The sequence below is a fragment of the Cydia splendana genome, chromosome 4, assembly GCF_910591565.1.
Source record: "Cydia splendana chromosome 4, ilCydSple1.2, whole genome shotgun sequence".
Lineage (NCBI taxonomy): Eukaryota > Metazoa > Arthropoda > Insecta > Lepidoptera > Tortricidae > Cydia > Cydia splendana.
The window spans coordinates 18,891,096-18,915,215 of record NC_085963.1 but is presented as its reverse complement, the minus strand read 5'-3'; the positions used below and the strand labels follow the sequence as shown (position 1 = coordinate 18,915,215).

Sequence of the window (24,120 nt, the reverse complement as noted above, 5' to 3'; positions counted from 1 at the left end):
AGAATATTATAATGATATCTTGAGTGATCTGTGACGCATCTAAATGCCTTCTAGTTTACTTATACCTACTTTGAACTTACCTACTTATACTTTTAATCAGTTATAGTAGCAATATGATACTTACACAAACAAAATAAATATAATTTTGGTGAATCACGTTATTAACGTAGGTTTGAAATAAAACAAAACAGTGAGATACCTTAATTAACATATATTTTTGCATAAAATAACTAGCGCTTTATAGAATTTTCTTATACAGGGGATAAATATAGGTATAAGAGAGTCACAGCACATTTATTGCTTAGGACTTAACTATCAACAATATAACTACTTATAATTCGAAATACATGTATCACAATACTTTGACAAAACACATTTCCATTCTCTCATGCATTGCCAGAAAGATGTTTTATCAAATGTGACCATATTGATCAACATTTAGACTATAACAACGATAATACTAAAGTGTCTCCCCACTAATAAATAATATATTATTATATGTGCCCTTAAGTAAAAAGAGCTTACAACATTTTAGGTAGGGATTGTAGGGGTACATAAAAAAACAGTTTTCTCACAGTACATTCATCGCTAGAAAAATGAGTCGTCGTTTAAATAAGTCAGTTTGGTACCCGCGCCAGATCGCGTTTTCAGCGTGTGTATTGCTTAAAATATTCCCTTCAACAGGAGGGCTGCGCGAAATGCGGCACGGTGAATGTATTTCAAGAAAACTTTGCTCTCATCTGAGCACTTGCCCTAACTGACTCAACTCATAATACATCTGCTAGGTTAATTTTGACGTTTTTGGCCATTATTCTGTGTCTACAATTTCATCAAAGCTTTTCCACATACTCCTTTTATTGTAACAGTAATTGTAGTTAGAATAATGACGCTAAAACGCGCAGTTAAAGGGAGCAAAAAGGTCTACTTTCTTGGGGAATTGACACGTATGATGGTAATGGCATGCAGAAATCTCTATTATTATAACCTTAGAATTTAAAGTTAAGTTATCAAACGTTATCATGCTAAATATCGGCTTCTTAATTTTACCAGAGGTGTTAAAAAAATAGCGCGAACTTTTTCTGTAATGCCCCTAAGATTCCCCGTGTGTTTAGGACTCCACCTTGTAACGGTGGACAACGCCGTTGTTGTTGACGACGGTCTCAGCCCCGCGGTGGGCCTGCTCCTGGCCGTTCACGTTGGACGAGGTGGCGAACGAGGTGCTGGAGACGCTCATGTAGCCTCCATTGCCACCGGTACCATCTTCTGCAAAGCGGTTCTTGATGTCCACGTTCGGCTGGCTCTGTAAGCAGTTATGAGTAAATTTAAAAGTGGAAAAATTACTGTCTTGGGTGAGACTTGAACTCACGGCCTCTGGATCGATACTGCAGCGCTCTGCCATCTGAGCCACCAAGACCTCATCTCATCCATAGCCAGCAAATCTTTCCACCATATTATGGGTCAAGGGGACCCTTAGCGACATCTACCGTAAGAGTGTTACACTTCTTAAACGGCTACCGGAGTTGGTCCAAGTCATATTGGAAATTCACCAGTTACGATGTGTTACCACACACTACACTACACATATTAATTATTAGTTATGGCAAGTTATGGGTAGATAAGAAGTCATGCCTAACATGTTTTAATATAATTTTTAAAAGACTTGGAGGTTCTCAATTCGACGATTTTTTTTTTGAAACGGTATAGCTCCAAATTAAAATATGTACCTATATGACCTGAAGCTTTTATAATATCTATCAGAAAGTAATATTTTATTTGTCAAGGATTCCTTAATTTAATGAAACATATCCAATCAATGCAGGTCATTTATATATTTGAGAAAAAGGTCTCTTCTGTGGCAATACAATAAAAGTTAAAGACCAGTGCCATGCGTCAAAAGCTTGTAACTTGTAATACAAGTGGAAGTCCCTTTCTAATAAAAGCTGCCAAAAGGGACTTCCGCCTGTATTACAAGTTACAAGCTTTTGATAAACAGGGCATACGGGCCAGTTTCCCAAAAGCTTGGAACTTGTAATACAAGCGGATGTCTCTTTTTGACAGCTTTTGTTAGAAAGGGACTTCCACTTGTATTACAAGTTACCAGCTTTTGAGAAACGGGCCCCAGGGACCCGTTTATCAAAATCTTGTAACTTGTAATACAAGCGGATGTCACTTTTTGACAAACTTTTGTTAGAAAGGGACTTCCACTAATTGTATTACAAGTTACAAGCTTTTGATAAACAGGGCACAGGTCATATTGTATTAAATATAGGTATCATGATTTCCTGATTTGAGTCCCTAATTCTGACAAAATGTATCCCGCCTTAAGGGTGCAGTGTAAAAATTAGCTTTTGAGTCTCTTAACTTTGCGATATCTACTGGAAAGACGCAAACAAATTAAGTATACTTACAATAAAATGTGTATGACCCCGTCGCCTTATTTATAGTTTACCTGCCCGCTTAAATATTAAATGTAAAATAGGTAAACGTAAAGAAACGTGTTGCATTTTAGTCACGATATGATGCCGTCATACTATGTAACTGTGCTAATACATTTTATATTACGGCATATGTTAACAGTTTACTAAGTTGATTGAATTTTCCAAGTCTAATTCAAAACGCGAGCGTAACCATTCTGTAATTAAACTCAGGTAGTTAGTTAGTTACACGTGCTTACCTATTCATTAATGTTAATGCAATTTAGTTACGTTGGAAAATGTTTTAAATTAAGGTGGTGGTACTGGTGCTCGACGCGGTCCCAGTACATGTCATCTTGAAACTTAATCGTCGTCGTCAATAGAGGTGACAGCAGGGTGTCATCTATTGGGCATTAGCATGTCGAGCACTATTACCACCATCTTATAGGGCAGATTGTATTTAATGATTAAATGTACCTAGATTAAGTAATTTAAGTATAAAACGGGATAAAATTTACCATCTTGTGGACTTACCCCGAAACAGGTACCGTTATGTGTAAGCTCTTTAATGATGTGCAAACATCTATAACATGATGTTCGAGACAAGTACTACGAGTATAGGTATATTATCGCGTCCAAACTTGTACTTAGTACTACTTATCTACATTGTTACATCGGAGTTAATTTCAGTAGGTAGTCTAAGTATTGTGTCAAAATAAATGCGCCAGAAAACTCTGTATTTGATCCGTGCAGGCCATAAAACCGACGGTCAAGCTCGATTACTATCCATTAGGTTTAACGTATTTTAATGCGTAATTATTTAATACCGTAGTGTGAAATTACTCTATTGTATAGTTTAGATAATTAATAAGATTACAAGAAAACATTTGAATGATTATTATGAAGAAACAATTGGCAACGCTGGGAGCTCACTTCAAAACTTTCCTTGAATAAAATGTATGGGTGCCCAATTCAGAAGAAAACATGTTCTATCAATATATATCTTTTCTTTTGAGCTACTTTACTATTAAAACAATATCACTTACCGGATTTCCCGGACTAATGGCAGCTATTTGGTGCGAATACCCCGGCATGGCCGACCCCGACGCGTACGCCGAGTTCGGGCCGCCAAACTGCCCATTCTGAGGTCCAAAGTTGGGCATCCCGAAATTACTGAACCCTCCGTTGAATGGGAACCTGGAGAAGTCGAAGTTCATGAAACCTGCCTGATTCGACGTGACGTCGTAGGCCTTTTTGGCAGAGTCTAACGCCTTTTTTTGATACTCTTTATTCGATTTAAACACCCTGCAAATCAAACACAATGTTATCACACACACACGGAATACGCGCTGAAAGAACATTATTAATGAAACTGAATATGACACCAAGTGAATATTGGCCATAATTTGAATATTTGAGAAGAAATTATAGATATAATATAATGAAAATTCTTGAGATAGATATCGTAGGGACATGTTAGTAAAGTTAACAAAAAGTACGTATTTACAATTTACAAAAGTTATGGTTGTAAAACGTCGATTGACGAGTATGTACCTTTTTTGCTATATAAAGATTTTCTTTTAAAGTGAATACACTCAAATTTCCATATCAGTTTCATTTTTTAAGTCTTAATAGCGCGTATGAAAAAAACATAAATTTCAAGTAGGTAAGCGAGAGAAAGAACCATCTGTAAGCTAGATAAAATTGGCAGAAAAGTAGAACCAAGAAAAAGTAAAAAAACCATCAATATTCGAAAAGGCACAGGTAGGAAAAGTAAATTAATGGCGTTTACATCGATTCAAATGAAAATAAGTTATTTAAAGCACATTGCCATAGAGGTAAACACACAGTAGAAGAAAATACACTTTGTTACGAATAGGTAAGTCACCTCGAAACTGCAGCTAGAAACGAAGATAAAGAAGTGTAATCAGGTATACATAGCCAAGATACCCTCAAGGCCTCCCAAATCTGCTGTTTAAAATTCAATTTAATATCAAATCATAAGAAATGTAAAAGTTACGAAAGGTCTGTAATTTAATATCCACACACTAAAAAAACTTTAAAATTTCAAACCACAAAAAACAAAACCACACGTTTTAAAAACGGAACTAACTCTGTCCTTAACGCCAGCTGCTGTGGGAATAATCTCGACGGATGGAACGGTGACACTTGCAGCGGTTGAAAAGGTAACAATAATGGGAGTGGTTGTTGGGGTAGGGGTCTTAGTGGTAGAAGGGGTCTTAGCGGTAGTAAGGGACTTGATGGAACTTGTAGCGGTCGAAATACTAACAGTGATGATGATACTAGTTGTACGGCACTCAACGGTGGTAGAGTTTGCAAGAGTTGTAGAGGCCTCAGTGGCGCTAATGTTCTATACTGTTCTGATAGAAATAAATTCCAAGGATGGAATGGTGAAACTTGCAGCGGTTGTAACGGTAACAGTGATGGTAGGGGTTTCAGCGGTAGTAGAGGTCGCAAAGGTTGTAAAGGCCTCAGGGGCGCTAATATTCTATACTGAACTGAAGGAAATAAGTTCCAAGGATGGAACGGTGGAACTTGTAGCGGTTGTAACGGTAACAGTGATGGTAGGGGTTGTAGCGGTTTCAGCGGTAGTAGAAGTTGCAAGGGTTGTAGAGGCCTCAGTGGCGCTAATGTTCTATACTGTGCTGATGGAAATAAATTCCAATGATGGAACGGTAAAACTTGCAGCGGTTGTATCGGTAACAGTGGTGGTAGGGGTTGCAGGGGTTTCAGCGGTGGTAGAGGTTGCAAGGGTTGTAGAGGACTCAGTGGTGCTAATGTTCTGTACTGTGCTGAAACTTGCAGCGGTTGGATTGGTACCAGTGGTGGAAGTGGATCTAGAGGTTTCAGCGGTAGTAAAGGTAGCAGAGGTTGTAGGGGTGGAAGAGGTGAGAGTGGTTGTATTGTTCTAGATTCTGGGGAGGGTGGAAATAATTGCAAAGGATTGAACGCTAATAATTGCAACGGATGTAACAGTGGTAAAGGTCGTAGAGGCCTCAGCGGTTGTAGGGATCTAAGACGGTGTAATGGAGGAAGTAGCGGGGCAATTCTCAGAGGATGGAACCACAGCGGTCGCAGCGGTTGGAGTGGTTTTAACGGTGGCAGCGGCTGTGATATCGGATATGTTAATTCGACCCTAAATAGAAACAAATTAATTAATATCTATCATGTAGGTATGGAAACAACATTAAAAGTCGTGGAGATAGAGTGTAGCTAAGTGCACTTTAGAAAATAGAAAACACATACATACAATACAAGACGTGCATTTGTTCTTTTTGACAAAAATATAAGTTGTTATAAGTGTAAACCGGCAACACAAGTCGACAGGCCGTTTGCCATTGGCAGTGTCAATCGCATTAATGTTTACGGTTAGCACTTGCCAAATTGTGACTAGTACTGTACAAAATGAGGTGCAATTAAGGTCACGAGAACGTAACTTGTGCAAAAGTGGTAGTGCATCTAATAGTTTTACAATCATAATCAGCATTCAGTTCCCATGTTGATAATCGTTGCGATTAGACTTCCTATGCATGCTCGAAAACCTTTTACCAATCAGGCACCATGCCTATTATGTTCAGAACCGATCACCCTACAAGGCTCAAGTAAACCGAGATCAGCCGTATTTGATTTTGAAAGGACGTTCAATTATATATCTTATCTTCAATAAGATACACAATTGGATTTTCAAAATGCAAATCACGCGGTAGAATAGTTCCTTCACCGGAAGCTCATGCTGAGCTACCAAATATTTCTTACTCTTGCAGTATGTTCTCGAAATTCCTAAAGTATTCTGGAAAGAAATCGTCAAAGTCTGGGCCGAAGGGCACCGGGTTAAAGTTCGCGTGGTTGAGTTGGTCGTCCTTTAGGCCGTATGTGCCACCGTACCTATTTCCATCCGAGTCTTGATATGCGTAAGCGCCGACGCCTTCGGGGTTTGGTGCTCCTGAAATATAAAAAGTAACTGTTATTAATCCCGTTTAATTGCCACTGTTTACATATAATATAATATAATATAATAATATAATAATAATGTTTACTGTGCATGAAAAAAAATATAACACAAGAGGCATGTTTTTCTTCAAAGTTCTTAATTTGTGAGCCATACACATAGAAAAAACACTTTTTCTGGTAGTAATCGTCCATTACTACCAGAAAATAATGGATACTGGAAACTAATACTTGGCTGTCCTAAAATTTGATGGCTTAAAAATATGTTGACAAAGATTTTTTACTGTGCAAATTGTTGATCATTTTGACAAATGTTTTCGTTCGTTTATTAAAGCCAAAGGAGATTATTTTGAAGATAATATGATTACGTTCTGTTAAACGATTGTAGTTTCCATTTTAATGACACTCTGTAGTTTTAGCGTGTATCAAATTATGGGTAAGTAGGTAAGATTCAAAAATAGTCAACCATTGACAACAGAGAAGAAATTGTGGTACTTAGATCTGGTATATGTAGGTAACACACAACTCTTACAAATCAACTCAACTCAACTCTCTCATTGTCTTTTGTCTTACTCTAAGACAAAAGACAATGGTAAAACTTTTCCTTAACGTGTAAAAATTTAACATAAAATCTACAATTTTGCGTTAGCCCCTTCTTAAATGATAAATATTGTCAACAATGTTATAATTTAATGGTCACAGCAAGATGATTTTATAGCTTTACTTATTCGTATATCTTGAAATGCATCAGTAATTAAACCCATCAAGTAAATATGTTGCGCAGTCAATTATCTCCCTGCCATATATAATATGGATTACATCATCAACAACCAAGTGCAAAATCAATGATACATATTTAATAAGAATCACTTACATAACCAATAATCACAGGGTACATACCTATCTAAAACAAATACAGGTATGTTGCACAGATATGGTGGCTAAAAAATACCTTTTTGCCGTTTGATTTTAAGTGCTTTACTTTTTGCACGTTTTTTCTCAGAACCACGTTGATACAGACAGTATCCGAGTTATTAAACAACCACAAAAATAGTGCACATCACGTGTGTTGATAATCCAAAAATTAGATCGTGTCGAACACTTGAGTCGGACGTCCATTAAAGACGGTACAAAAACAGAGTGAGATCATTTGTTTTGCGTCGGAAAAACCAGCGGCTAAAACCACATTAGCAAATGTGTATTTAAATTATATGGAAAACGTATTGTTAGTGGCGCTCTCTCTCCCTACAGCATGCCATATGTGTGCAAACGGAACGCACTGATATTAACATTGAATTGGTATTATATTAGTACTTAATTTCCTTTTCTAAATACGGCCCATGTGCAAACCAACGAAACGAAAAAATATTCCGCGCAGGTGCAAATTCGAAGAAGCTTCTAGACGAACAATTTACTCAGACAATTGAGTTTGACCAGAGTATAACCTTGACATGGAAGCGTTACATGTGTTACCTACTACTTACATGATTGATCATCAGACTCTCTTTCAACTTGTTGAACGTTTCTTCATCAAGATAAACTTAAAGATTCCTCCAGACCTTGTTGACATGTTGATGTCAACCTCTATATTCGTATCATCTTATAGGTTAGGTACCTAATATGACTCATTTTAAGACTTTATGATATCAAGCGACGGTAATCGCTTACCATCAGGCGATTCGTATGCTCGTTTGCTTCCAATATCATAAGAAAAGTACCAATATAAATAAATTCTTCAGACATATTCTTTTAAATAACTCACCTGTACGCGTGCGGCCGACGAACGGTTTAGAAATGGACTAAATAATTAAATATGTATACAGTCCTCAACTCATTCACGGAGATTTACTAATGCATGACTAAACGATATAAAGTTCAATAAATAAGTGTTTTACGACCCCGTGACAAATCGCTGGCCCAATATTACAGGGTTCTATGTTACATTTTCAAGATAGTTGAAATTCAACTTAATGTCAATATGACAATGTTCAAATCTCAGTTCGATAAAAGTGAAACATAGAACCCTGTAATATTGGGCCAGCGAAATGTGAATCTTTAAATCAGAGAATATTCAAGACTTGTATTATCGCATAACTCCGTAATGACTGTAATGAGAATGAGGTTCGATTTGACAAGGTGGGTATAATGACAGCACATGACTAATCTGGAGCCGTAGCCAAGATGACAATCGATTATCGGCAAACACCGAATAGAAAAGTAAATATATTAAGAATGGCGGTGAGACGAATAGGCAAATTCGAGTTTTAGTTCTTCGATCTGTTTCCGATATGATCTCCGAGGATATGATACTGATCTGTCAGTGACAAAAGTGGCTTTTCATCAACCAAAAACGTAACGTTGTATATGGGAAATAGATCGAATAACTACAACTCGAATTGGCCTGGAAGAGTGACGTCAACATTTCCATTTGGCGTTATCTATAAACGATTGTCCATTGGGTGGGTCCCCTGTTAGACACTTGAAAAAAGTTTACCTATCGCAAACTCGAAACATTTTTTGTTTGCTGATTCATTTGCCAAATTTTGAGTTGATCGAACGCGTATTTTTTTTTCAAAAACCATCGGGTTTTGGCAGTGGCGCATTTGCAGTCTTTACCGCCCTAGGTCCCAGGCCCTGTAGCCGCCCCTTTCTCAGCAGCTCAGCACCCATCACATTGACTACATTTTGAGTTATTTTTTGTTATCATCAGCGAATTTTATGTCACAATTTGCCGCCCCTAAATATCTTGCCGCCCTAGGCCCGGGCCTACTGGGCCTTAGGGCAAATCCGCCACTGGGTTTTTGGAAGGGCCACAAATCTAACCTAACGGGTCTCTATTGTTCCTCATAAAGTTTTAAGTCATAATGTATTGTTTCTCATAATTTGGTTTTTCTCAGAAACGCGTAACTTTTCAGGATTTCCATAAAACAAACCTAACCTAATCTATCTATATAACATTACGAAAATCCTGAAAAGTTAACGGTATCAGAATTATGACTAATGATTATCTGACTATCATTACCGTAAAACGGGGTGAGTAGGTTTCGCGGGGAGCTATGGGTTATGAATGGGGAGAGAAGGATTGAGAGGGGGGTGAGGTGGGTTTTTAAGGCTACTGCTACAAAAATAATGTATTCCAATTTAAAATGGAGCTATAGTAATATTCATAATAAAAAAAAATCGATCCAACTCTTCCAAAAATCACCTTTGTATGAAAAACCCTCTCACCCCAAATACGAGGCACTACGGGGTGAGGTGGGTTTTCCTCTTTATCGTCAAAGTTATGAAATGGAACTACCCAAAATAACATACAAACTAAAATACAAACGTCCGAACCACTTATTATATACACCATTCAGTTTTCACATGTAAAAATAAATTTTTATCGAGGTTTGAAAGTCAAATTTCACCCAACTCACCCCATTTTACGGTACATTATGACTTTCAATAATTATGTCAAGCAAAGGGATCCGTTAACGTAACTGCTTCTACGGAATGCCTTTTTAAAAAGTTTAGAAATAAAATAAAACGAACTTTAAATAGAACGAATATAAGACAATTATTCTTCAAAGTTGCGGTAGGATATTACTCGCTGCATATATATATACGTAATAATTACGTAAAAATAGTATTACGCTACAATAGTATTAAGAATAACGTATAATATAATTATAGTAAACTGACGTGTGCGGGTGCGTAATTTAATTAATAAATTAAATTACTTCGTCACGGTATACATAGGTACAGTGTAATAGTTTTTATGAATTACAGTTACTTTCAGGGTTCTACTTATTCTTTGTATTTATATTTTTACAAGAAATTAGAGACTACGAATGTTTTAGAAACGAAAACACAAAATCATGTTTTTTACATTTATTCATTTAAAAAAATACTCAATTGATATTTTGTTAAAATAACATAGGTAGGTACGTACTTCTTTTCTTAAAGAATGTCATCGAAAATTCAGTGTAGTTTTTATCCCGTACCTATTGCATGTAAATGTGTAGATACATATTTGAAAATAGCACCAAGTTAAGTATACTTAGGGGTCATCCATTAATTACGTCACACGTTTAGGGGGAGGGAGGGGGTCAAGAAGATGTGACATGTTGTCACATGGGGGAGGGGGGAGTCACAAACATTGTGATGTCACTTTAACTTCATCAGTAACCGAAAATTAATGTATATTTTTTTATTCGCAATACAGTTAAATAATGAGCTTTAGGATGTAACTTTCGTTGTGTTATAAAATTACTAATATTTATATATCAAAAATATTTTTTTAATAAAAAAATAATGCCGAGTTAATATTGTCGATTTCGTTGATAACAAAATTGCCTAAAATGTGACGTCACACCAGGGGGGGAGGGGTTTGCAAAATGTGACCAAGTGTGACAAGGAGGGGGGGAGGGGTAAAAAAAACCTAGAAATTAGTGTGACGTAATTAATGGATGATCCCTTACTTGTATTTTGGTTAAAGTTTTGTTTTTCAATTATTATTCGTGCCAAAGTACCTTGTAGCTATTGTCTGTATCTTTAGGTATTTAAATAAAACTAACATAATCTGCCCTCAAATGGCTCCTTAAGCCAGTTGAGGGTAGATGAAGACATTACACGATCAAATAATGTAGGTTAAAATCAGGTCGTTCAGTGACAGATCCAGGCGGTTTTGTATTTGGTTGGTTAGCCGATAAAAGTTATAACTACCCGAAAATGTAAAAATTGTTTACTTTTATTTAAATACCTAAAGATACAGAATATAGTGCATACACGCGAAACACACGACGTATCGCAGACGCACAGGATGAGCATGAGATCATACTCGGCCATAAGAATGTGCGGTGAGCTTCGTGCTGATTACAACAAAAAAATACATTTGCATTTAACGACCCCACCCCGCTACATTATGCAAAAAAATACTATAAATGCATTAAACCTGAATACTATAGGTTAATAAAGTGAGTGTATATCTTAAATAGCTACGCAGTCATCAAGCAATATTTTTTATGTACCTTCTTAATATTATGTAATATTGTTATTCGTTCCAGTAAACAATATAAAATTAAATATAATTTTTAATACGTCAATAGCTCGTGCTTTACGATTTATGTTTTATACTAAATTTATGATTTATACTTATGATGATTGCCGCAACAAATGGTTTTTCAATTCGATGCGATTACGTCAATTTTCTTTATTATATCAGTCATCACGTTTACGATTATTAAATAATCTCCACACTTTTCACTCTTCATATAAAACTAATGAATTACGTGACCTAGGGCAGGGTGAGCGCTATTCTACGTTACCTATATGTGACGTTTATATCATACATAATAGCCGTTTTAGTGTAAACATATATCTGATATTTATCCGTATATAGGTAATTGCTAAAATTAGGATGAAAGGCTTCTGCCTGGTGATGGATGCACTCACTGAACATGCCCAAACCAAAGCACCATGGACGTTTATTTACGCAGACGATGTAGCTATCTGTACACCATCCCGAGAAGAGTTAGAAGTAGCTCTCGGTGACTGGAAACGTCAGTTGAAGGCGGGCGGCCTGATGCTGAGCATCGCGAAATCCCAATACATGGTGTGTAACGAACCAAACCCGCTTGAAGACCCTCTCATTATCGATGGACAGCAAGTCACTCGGTGTGACGAATACAGATATTTAATTTGGGTACCATGGTGCACAGCTCAGGAAAATTGGAGGGAAACTTGCAGCACCGGATCGCCGCTGCCTGGCTGAAGTGGCGGGAAGTCACTGGCGTTGCCTGTGATCGGAGGATGCCCGTGAAGCTTAAGGGCCTAGTCTATAAGAGCATAATAAGACCGGTTCTGACCTATGGGAGTGAAACATGGGCTATGACGCAGAGCCATGTCCGATCTGTCCAAGTCGCCGAAATGAAGATGCTCCGGTGGATGTGCGGGGTAACGAGGCTCGATAAGATACGCAACGAGTACGTTCGCGGTAGCCTCGGAGTACGTGATATCGCCGATAAGCTACAAGAGAGCCGACTGAGATGGTTTGGGCACGTAAAAAGAAGACCTCCTGATTACATCGGAGCCGACAATGTTCAGATCCATAGCAACATGGATCTGAACATTGTCGGCTCCAGAGGAAGAGGAAGACCGAAGATGAGATGGGCAGACACCAAAGCAAAAGACATGAGGGCCTGCGACGTTTCAGTAGACGACACGTCCGATCGCGCGAAGTGGAGAGAAAAGACCAGAAAAGCAGACCCCACAATCAGATGGGAATAATAATGCTGAGGAGAGAGAGAGGATGAAAGGCTTAAACAGATTAATTCCAAATGGTTAGGTTAAAAGGTTAATTCCGTTAAACAAGACAAATGGGAATCCAATTCTTAGATGATGATGATGACAGTATTGACAAAAGGGATGGTCAGGTCGAAGTAATTTACAAATGGCACCAGAGTATATTTTACCTGTAAATTCTACGAATGGTGTCAAAATAGAAAAAAATAAATATTTTTAGAAATTCTTATGCCCTAAATTTAAGCCAAATCCCATAGAACAAAACTAGTCAGGTAAAAGCTATGATGGCGCCATCTATACAATTGCCAATCCCATAACGAGTCGTACGATACGAGTAAATTTTCTAAAGGGGCCCACTGATTAACAGTCCGCCCGACGGTATCGGCCTGTCAGTTGTTCGGAACTGTCAAAATTTTGTTCTAGCTAACAGGCCGATACCGTCCGGCGGACTGTTAATCAGTGGGCCCCTTTAAACTCTCTTGTGAAAGTTTGCCGGCAACAACAAAGGAAACATCGAAGATAAAATATACAAGACTCAATAAATCTATCGGTTTCAAATTAACTTTTGTGCAAATATATTCCTAGAGACCTTAATTTTAGACAATTAAGAGAAGTTCAATAGTACGTAATTATAATTATGGTCGTTTACCTATATAAAAAATCTTGAATAGGTATGTTAACACAAAAACTACTTTCTAAAATGTGTCTTTGTTCCGAAACATTGGGAATCCCAAATTATACATAACGACATGTATAATTAAGGTGACTGATATTATAATAAATAAAACAATCACCATTTCGATTAAGGTGTGTTTCGATTAAGGTACAAGAAGTAAAATGCTTACAAGATATACTAATATTTAAAATCTTGTCGATATATTTCCAATATACCTTTACGAGTAGGTACCTATTACTGATACTGAGTAAGGTAGTGGTAGTAACAAGTGCTGTTAATAACGTTAATATACACCGTGTTTTTATTGAATTCCGTTAACTTCGGGGTATGGTTAAGTACGCTTAAGAGAACTAAATGGCATAGTTAGTTAAAAAAAAACCACATGTTTTTGCTTTTTTTTTAAATTAAGTTTAAAAGGTAATTACATGTAGCATATAGCGTTGTTGTAACACGGGCATTACATTTAACTCAACCAAACAATTGAAATCTGTGACATATCAATGTCATTTCGAACATCTATCGATCGAGATTGTACTTAAGTTTAGTAGGAAATGTATGAACTCATTCTAAACACTAATCAATATGTAAACCGGCCCTAAGGCAAGTGTACAAGCTTGTAGAGGCCTTATAGGAAAAAAAAAATTACTGATTATCTCCGAAATGGAGTTAATTAGAATATCGGTGTCTTTGAGAAAGTTACTTGATTTAAGCTCAGGAATACACTCTTGAAATTAACGGACATCAAAAAATACACGGTGTATAGGTAGCTTGTAAAAAATGTACATCAAGCTGTCAAATAAAATAAAGATATACCTAAGCAGCAATAGCAGCAAAAACTGTGTAATAAGCAAAGCAAACTTCCTCTCAATGAAACGGATATAACTATAAAGTCACGAGCAGTGGCGTAGCTAGGGGGGGGGGGGGGGGGCGGCGGGGGCGGTCCGCCCCGGGTGTCACCCATTTAGGGGTGACACCCGACCGTGAACATCAGTAGCGCCACCTATAAAAATTCGTAAAATGTAAGCTATGGAGTAAATCCTGAGCTATTTAACATAAATTACAATTACTCTTTTTAAATATATTTTACAATTTTGATTGAATTTTGGGGTGACACCCACAATTTCCGCACCGGGTGCCACCCATGCTAGCTACGCCACTGGTCACGAGACTGATCACGTTTAGAGACAGGTACCGACCTAATATATTAATGTATGAACATTAATATCCCATTATCGATAGGTGGTAGTTTCAAGTGAATATAGCTAGCGATCTAGGCGGGTCGCTTCCAACAGGTACGTATGGAGGTCCAAGGGGGAGGCCTATGTTCAGCCTGCAGTGGACGTCTTATGGCTGAGATGATGATGATGATGATGATGATAGATCTAGGTACTTTTAAAGATAGGTACCTCTAATTATACCTAGGTATACATATATTGGTTGGCTGGTGAAGTAAAAAGTTCACACGGTATGAGCTCAACATATATTTTTTTAAATAAACTGTTGTGCAGTTTGTCTAAAATCGGCCTTGTACCGCCTAAAAACGAATTTCCGTAACTCTTGTAGTTTCAGATTTTTCCTATTTGTCCCAGTTGGGTGAAACATGTAATTTAATAATGATTTTTAGTTTTTTTTCCCATTATAGTCAGGGCGTTAAGAAACTTTTGTGAATTTAGTATTAATATAAGATAGCGGTAATAATTCTTTCGATTGTGAACCCGTATTTAACTTAAAAAGGGGGTTGGCTCTTTGAAAGAGCGGGTAGTATTTTTAATAAGTAACTTAATAGATTATTTACTTATGTAATTAAGTGTTTTTAAGAGGTACGCGTCAAAACGATAGTGACGCTCAAAGTGGCCAAATATATCGTAACAATCGTAAGGCGGTCGTCACACTGCTCCGCATCTCGCAAGCGGCGTCCGTTGATGCGTTTTTTTAACTTTGTATGTAGAATCTTGATTTTGTATAGAAAAATCGCATGGTACGACACACTGGCTCCGCCTCGACGCGCGGAGGTGCGAGACGCACGACGACTCGCGCGCTCGGACGGAGACGCGGTGCGTGCCGCAGGGTATGTCACACCGAGCTCCGCTGTGCCGTACGGATTTTAATGCAAGAAGGACGCCTCGTATTGCCTTAAATCTTGGTAATCTCTAGCAAAAGACCCATTTATAGGTCTGATTTGTAAATAGGGATGTATATACCCAGTGTCTTCTGCGTTTTATGACTCGATTGTACAAAAACTAAACTGAAAGTATCACCGCAGCGTTCTGAATAAGTTCCGTTTCCATTTTATCGACACATAGGAACTGAGGGCCTACCGCGAACCACGTTCGACGTGTTGCCTCCCTGTCACACTTACCTACTAATTTACAAGTGCGACACAGAGGCAACACGTCGAACGTGGTTCGCGGTAGGCCCTCTGTTTTCACCTTAATCTTCGAATGTATAAAATGAACGGGAGACGGAAGTAATGCGGGACGTCGCGCATCGCAGCTCCGGACGGAGATGCGGAGAAAACTCGGACGTTGGTGCGTTGTCTCCGTATGCGAGTCCGTTGCTCCGTGTCTCGCAACGAGGCGCGGCGGCAGTGTGACAACCGCCTAACACAACCGTGTGACCGTAAAAATAATGATGTAGGTATTCTGATCTGACATATTTGGTATGTTTGACCATTAGGTACCTATTTGATACTGACTGTACCTCAGCCATTTCTGAATACGGAATCCGTTCTTAACTTTACCTACTCATAGAAAAAAGTACTAGTCGTTTATAACAAAAGTTCAAGACACACAATGTACCTAAATATTATTACTTAAATTAGGATAATGATATTGTTGAAGTTTATCAATTAAGAAACATTACTCTTCACTGTATTTTTATTGTATTTTGATTTTATAGTCAAGTCACAAAATTACATATAAATATTCATGATAGTGCATATTTGTACTCGTAGCAGAACAATCGTAATGAATAGACATCGGTCCGGCATGAGGGGTCATTGTCTTTTATATTCTAGCTTCCTTATTCAAAAAAGTTGTGTCACATAATTATTACACGTATGTATATAGTGCTCCGGAGTAATTTACCGGTGTGCTCCTAATCATTTAAGAATACGATGTTAAATTTTTTTAACACCCTCTTTAAATGTGTACATATTTACGTATGTAGTTATGTAATGCAGCAGGTAATGTTGAAAATAATAAACTATTTAGTGGCTCAGGTGTAGACCACGTGAGCTTAACTTAAAACTGAATAAATGTAAGACTCCGCCATTTTGAAACAAATCCAAGAACTAAATAGACAAAAAAACTACATATTTGATCATCGAACCTGCTCACAAAATTTCACGAGAATCGGTTGAGAACTGCGACCTGTAGAACCTCGGTCAACAACAATGTCAACAATGCTACGTGCAGTCTGTCTTGTTTACTTTGGAAATTGACTATAACACCGACACGTTCAGACCGTTGTAGTAGTGTGTGAGCAGGTAGTGCAGCTGCGGTCGGAAATATGTTAAAAATACCATATTACGTGCAGTCGGTATTGTCATTCATTTTACTATGGAAATTGACAATAACACCGACACGTTCAGGCCGCTCCAGTAGTGTCAGAGCAGTAGTGCAACTGCAGTCAGAAATGCGTTAAAACTAACATATTACGTGCAGTCTGTATCGTGTTTCATTTTACTATGGAAATTGACACTAAATCCGACACGTTCAGGCCGCTGCAGTAGTGTCGGAGACGTAGTGCAGCTGCGGTCGGAAATATAATATGTTAAGAATACCATATTATTTACGTGCAATCGGTATCGTGATTTAACTATGAAAATTAAAAATAACACCGACACGTTCAGGCCGCTGCAGTAGTGTCGGAGCAGTTGTGCACCTGCGGTCGGAAATGGAATGTTACCTTAAGTTGTACAGTAGGTACTCAAGGTAAACGTACTGGTGCTCGACGCGGTCCCAGTACATGTCATCTTGAAACATAAGTCATTGTCAATAGAGGTGACAGCAAGGTGTCATATATTGGGCATTAGCATGTCGAGCACTAGTACGTTTACCTTACTTATTAAGGAAAACTCAGACGTTAAAATTTCTCTTTGGATTGGAAAGCGTGTAATAAATACATTCCATAAAAAAAATGTGGTCGATAAAAGCTACATATTATTATTTGCATTATGTTGGAGTTGTATGATTCAATTTCTTAATATCAAGATCTCGGCCTCGTAATGTTATTAATATCGTAATTTATTACTTTTCTAGCTTATCGGTATCGCCAATACACTTGCAATGTCAAATTAATCATTTACATTGTCGTTCGAGTTTTACTAGGGGGCTAATTCTGAAACTATAAACCTTTTAAATAAATATTTAATAGAGGGATCTATATCTGAATCCCTAAAGTCTTTTCTCCTATCTTTGCATTCCCTAATATTGTTTGTCATAATGATCAGTTGTCCTAACACTCGTATACTCTAATTTTGGTTTCCCTATTATCGAATGGCCGATGTTTTTTTGTCCTAATATGTTTTTCCCTAATGGCACTTTCCATATTGAGTATTTATCCTAATGTTATGTAGCATAATTATTTTTTTGCCTAATTATTGTTAGGCCTAAAAATTATATATCCTAACCATCATGTTACCTAATTTTACTTAGCCTATCGTTGCTTGACCTAACACTCGTATGCCCTAATTTTGATTTCCCTATTTCGTTTCGTTTTTACAATGGTCGCAGTTCTAACCTAACCTAACCCACTTTTGTGGCAGCAGTTCGTTTTTGCGAAGATCACAGTTCTAACTTAACCTAACCCACTTTTGTGGCAACAGTTCGTTTTTGCAAAGATCGCAGTTCTAACCTAACCTAACCCACTTTTGTGGCAGCAGTTCGTTTTTGCGAGGATCACAGTTCTAACCTAACCTAACCCACTTTTGTGGCAACAGTTCGTTTTTGCAAGGATCGCAGTTCTAACCTAACCTAACCCACTTTTGTGGCAGCAGTTCGTTTTTGCGAGGGTCACGTCACTAACCTAACCTAACCGTTCGTTACCATTCATTATGGAAAGTAATTTTTATGATAATTGATCAATAGGAAAAGTAACTGTTATGACAATTGATCATTAGGGTAATAGCCATTAGGTCAAAACAGTTAGAGCATGTTATTTTATGCCAAACATTGTTAGGGATTTCGAAGAATATGGTAAAAAACATTAGGGATCTTGATAGTTATGGTACAAATGCTTAGGACAAATGAGTCTTAGGTTAACCATTACATTATGGAAAATAATCGTTATGACAATTGATCGTTAGAGCATGTGCCCATTAGGACAAACCAGTTAGGGCAAGTGACTTTAGGACAAACGTTGTTAGGGATTCAGAATGACACCCTAATAGAGTTACCCAGTTAATTTTTTTATTAATCACTTTACTATTTAATTTAACAAAAATGCATGAGGAATCTATAGTTTATGACCCTATTACTAAGACTCCGCTGTCCGTCTGTCTGTCATCACGCTCTACCGCCTGTATCTCATGAACTGTGATAGCTAGCCAGTTGACATTTTCACAGATGATGTATTTCTGTTGCCGCTATAACAAGGCTCCCATACGGTACGGAACCCTTCGTGCGCGAGTCCGACTCGCACTTAGCCGGTTTTCTGAGTTTCTCCTACAGGTTTTCTGAGTCTCAATATCGGGTTTATTCCCCATATTTAACAACGTTTTTAATTCCCCGTCAAAATTGAGCGTTACTACTTACCCCTGTTACATTAAGCCCCCAGCTGTTTTGTTGTCAACATTTTCGAATAACCCTTTGCAATGGAGGACTTGAATGAAGGGCGGTTTCCGACTAGCGTTTAATACGAGCGTATGCGTACGCACGTGTAAGCTCGTATATACCAAATGTTTATTTGTTTATTTTATTTTACAATTAGCACTAACAGTTAAACCTTACGTACTAATCGGTGTTGTGTTACTTATGTCTAACATGCAGACAGGTACTTAATTAAAATGTAGGGAAAAGAGACGCGCGCGGAAGCTCGTAAAAACCAAATGTAGGGAAATGTAACGCGCGTGTAAGCGCTCGTACCGCCGACACGACCGTATACGCTATATGCGCAGAAAAATACGCTAGTCTGTAACCGCCCAAAAACTCACTTGTAAAAGTAAAAATGTTGGAATATCTAATAAAATAAAAGCTAAAGTAATAAAAGCTTTCCTTGCAAATAAAACGTGTGGCTATAATAGGCTATACCTACCTACTCTTACCCAATGCTTGACGTATCCCAATAAGGAACTTTTATTTAATAAAAAATAAATTGTAAAAACAGGCCAGAGAACCAACCAATTGATTTGTGTGGGCAATAATAATAAGGTACAAATTGTTTAAATGTTTACATTTATTGGTTTGAATTCAATATAAAATAAACTTGGGTTTAGCTTTTTCAAATTACTACGTAAAAATACACTTTTTGGACAAATTTACACGATGTTTCTGAAAATATTAAAAACACGAAACTTGTCAGGTACTTGGAATGAAGTGTTTTACTATTAGAGTGATTCTCAAAATAGTGGCATCTTAACCTGTCATCGAGTTTTTGAATTGAATGTATGTTTATTTGCTTATTTTTCGTGTGAAACAAAAATGTTTCTAGATAATCTAAAACAATGTTTATCGAGGCCAAGTCATTATTTTTATTTTTATTTAAATTTAATACTTATATTTATAAAAATAAAGAATAGCACTTTTTACTGTAACCTGTCTTGTCCAAAAGCATCGCTCTTCCAGTTTTAGTTCTATAGATTTTATAAGCACCAATTTATGTAAATAAAATATCATGCTATATAATAACATAAACAATACCTTTTAAGATGTACATTGCACGGGCCTTATATTTATTTTTTTACAACAATATTCACGCACGTAGTTTGTCCAAGGATATTTTCACTACATACATCCGCGGTATTGCATCTGACTCATACAGAGAAAATTTTATTTAGATCATAACTATGGCAAAATATTAGGTAAGTATCAAGCTAACCTTCGTCCCATACATGGTGTACCATAGTGAACCAAGTGTCGTAGTTTCGTAGAGACAAGTGGTTAAAGGCAGGGTTTGTAACGGAATGTTAACTTTAACTTGTCTCGATTATTTTACGAATTTGGTATGGGGCCTAATGTAATAATATCATTTTAATATTGTATGAAGGTTTATTCATCTATGCTAAAAGTGAGACATTAGTATTATTATCCGTTCAAGAGAAAAAATAAAAAAGAATGTATTTTTCACTGTAACCTGCTTAACTTTAACCTGTGTTCAATGTATAGGTTATTGTATGTCTTGAAAATAACTTCATCTTCAGTTCCCTTTTGAAAATTTTGGGTAAGTACTTGAAGTAGTAAAACATATTTTTCATTCTAAAAAGTAAAAAAAAAAATTTCATTAACTTTAACCTGTCGATGCCACTTTCTTGAGAATCACTCATTAATATCTGGGAGACCGAGCTTTGCTCAGAGAACATATACAAACTAAAAATGCGCGTTTTCTTAGAGATAAGACCCAGCTAGATCGATTTTTCGCCCCCGAAAAACCCCATATAGCTAATGTCATCGAAATCGTTAGAGCCGTTTCCGAGATCCCCGAAATATAATTATATTTATATACAATAATTGCTCGTTTAAAGGTATAAGATTATCAGGCTTCTAAAACTGGTTCGAAATAATTGAATGGTTCGTTAAGTTTAATAGCTTATCTTACGTCCCAGGTTTTTGTCACTATCGAAACATCCGTGGTAAAAAAACCGTTAAAGCTTTTAGCAAGCTTCGACGGATGCGGTCTGACCGGAAATTCCGTTTTGCCGGTCGTTAATCAGGAATCGGCAAAGAACAAACGATGAGATTTCTTGTCCAATCAGCATTTATCTACAACTGTACCACTTCATAAAACCTGCGCAGCTCATTAAAATTATATTATTTGTAAAGACTTGGCAAAAAAACTCACGCTCAGCTTTAACCTTTTGTTATTATAAATATTTTATGGTGGGTTTTTAGAGCTACATATACCTATATTGTTATTATTAATAACTTATTAATGTTGTTTTAATATTTATTGGATGGGATGAATGATAATGGATTATGTAAGGGAAGTTGTTTTTGTCTCAACTGTTACGACCTTTGCAATATTTTTACAAATATACAGGGTGGCTAAAAATAACTGCATTCCTATTGCCAGGGAGGTTTTGGGATTATACTGAGCAACTTTTAGTATCGGAACAAACCCGAAATCGCGAAAAAAAAATTTGTCTGTTTCATACATTTTGGCTGGTCCATTTTCTATGGGAGGGTAATTGTTTTTTGCGATTTCGGGGTTGGTTCCATAGTAAAAGTTGCTCAGTATAATCCCAAAACCTCCTTGGCAACGGGAATGCACTACTTTTTAGCCATCGTGTAAACATGGATTGGGGACTTCACAAGTTAATTCACATACATCTTTGAATTTCTTTGCTGATGTGTGCAGGTTTTTCCTTCACCGAAAAGCTACCGCATTGGGCCAGCGTGGGGACTACCTATATCCCACATCCTCTCCAGCTTGAGAAGAAGCCTAGTGCCCAGCAGTGGGAAGTTGCGTAATATGATCGCGAAAGTGGGCCATTTTATTTAAAGTGGAACATTGCCCTTTTTTTAATTTTAGTCATTTTGAATTTATTTCGACTCTGAATCAAGAGCTCTTCCGATAATAGGAGAAAAAAGGTTCCCAAGATTTTTATTTGTTACCAAACTTTATATACTTATACTTTGTATGGCGGCAAAGGAGTGGAAGGAATGAAAAATGTAAGTATGCCAATTTGGTACACCTTTTTCTCCTATAAGGATCGAAACAGCACGTAATTCTGAGTAAAAATAGGTACCTACATAGAAATGCTCAAATTTGAAAAAAAAAAGTTTTGTACAAATTTATATAAAATGGCCCAAGTATTAATATTTTTATTTCCGTAACATTTCAGATGTGTTTATAATTTTTGCGCATTTAGCCTTGTCAGATTGATTGACGATTGATGATGTTTATAAAAAAAAAAACAACTAGTTGATTGCACGGTGAAACTATTGGAATTATTACCGGATTCTTTGTCCTAGAACCAAGTTAGAGGAATTTCATAATTCATAACACAGTCATAGTGGCAAAGTTGGTTGTTACTTATAATGCTGGTGGACTATAATTTTTGAGCACATATATTTAAAGTAATTTTTACAATCAGCCATTCAAAAACTCACCGAAGATCCAGCCAAACTGCATGCACACAGCACTGATCAGAATAAGCCGGTTCATGATTCAATAATATTGGCAATTACAAATCGATTATCAGACTCGTTCCCTGCCTCTCGCGCACAACTATGCTCCTTGCCGGCCTGGCGTTTAGTGTTCACTCTATACTCCTACACTCTACATAAGTAATTTCTATACTTGCTTATCAACACACTAACTTGTATTTAACTTTAAACTGTAATTTTTGGCTCGAAAAGGTGATAATCGCTTGCTTTACTCTCAACTCATTTAAAGTGATCAGTTCTAAGAATTATTTCACGGCTTTTGGTTTATCATAACAATAACATAAAACATTAGAGCGGGGCAGTTTTCGCTCAAAAATTTTCAAGAGAAGGCTGCGGCCTTTTGTATGTCAAAGATAATGTTAAAAACATGTTTTTCAGTTGAATTAAGGAACTCATGTTATTCTAATAGTTTCTGAGTTTTCATTGTTTGACGGTTGAAGTAGTAGCTCCGCTTGACTAAGAGACTACTCGTATTGTAAACCTATTTGTGACGTCAATTTGTTAATATGGTTGTTGTCGAGATTTTCAAGTCTGGAAAATTATACATGTTAACAATAATGACTAACGCCACAATAAAGTTCCAAAACATGCATGCAGTGATTTATTTGTAACTAGTTACCTTGTATAACACCTGGGCCCTGTAACACGAGCACCATACTAATATTATAAATGCGAAAGTGTGTCTGTCTGTCTCTTACCTCTTCACGTTTCAACCGCTAGGGGGGGGGGGGTGGAATCTTGTATGGGGTGTCTTGTATTATGTCGAAAAGCTGTACAAAATATTGCGAACTGTGCAAGCACACTGGCAATATGCATTGCATTGCATAAGCATAAGGTTACTTTGTCACATTTCCCAAATCTGCGCGCTAAAATTATTGCAGCAGACCGATAAAAGGCCCTTCGCTCCCTCTCCACGTCCACGGTAAGGACGAGCATCCTTGAGATCCTCGGTTAAGAAGTGCCCTAGATATTTGAATTGATTTACAACTCTAACTGCATCTCCATTCAATCTGACTTCCTACATGTAGTCCGGATCCCTTCCGCCCTGAAAACGAGCATTTCAGTTTTTGCCACATCTTTTACCTTGACACGAGCAATTCTTGTATATTTATTTTTTTATATGTACATATATATACAGGGTGGAAAGGCACGACGATCCTTTCCGGAAATGGGAGATAGTTTAGCCTAAGCTCTATATTTTCTCCATAGAAACTATGTTAATATGGGCAACCGTTTCTAAATTATGACCTTTTAAACATCCACGCAAAAAACTACTTTGTTCTAACCCTAACAGGTGACAGGGTCAATGAACTTACTTGTAAACAATCAGTATTCGACAGGAAATTATGCTAATTTGTTGCCATCTAACCATTTTTAGGTCTGCTTACAGCACGGTAAGAATCATTGCAGGATTTTCGCTTTCTTAGTGGTTCCACTTGTTCAATACTTG

General features: G+C 37.1%; 1 protein-coding gene across 5 annotated transcripts; it reads right to left on the bottom strand.

Moving 5' to 3' along the window:
* Positions 1-191: 191 nt before the first annotated feature.
* Positions 192-22,787, bottom strand: LOC134790175 (proline-rich protein 36-like). 5 transcript variants are annotated; one of them, XM_063760991.1, is made up of 5 exons: positions 22,614-22,787; positions 6,321-6,378; positions 4,528-5,571; positions 3,461-3,719; positions 192-1,300 (listed from the first exon to the last, which is right to left on the bottom strand). In XM_063760991.1, the coding sequence occupies exons 1-5, from the start codon at positions 22,666-22,668 to the stop codon at positions 1,109-1,111; spliced, it is 1,608 nt and encodes a 535-aa protein (XP_063617061.1). In that variant the 5' UTR covers positions 22,669-22,787; the 3' UTR covers positions 192-1,108. The 5 variants fall into 5 exon arrangements, with proteins under 5 accessions (XP_063617061.1, XP_063617062.1, XP_063617065.1 ...); XM_063760992.1 differs by having other exon boundaries at positions 3,461-3,611; XM_063760995.1 differs by lacking the exon at positions 4,528-5,571 and having other exon boundaries at positions 22,614-22,778.
* Positions 22,788-24,120: the final 1,333 nt, after the last annotated feature.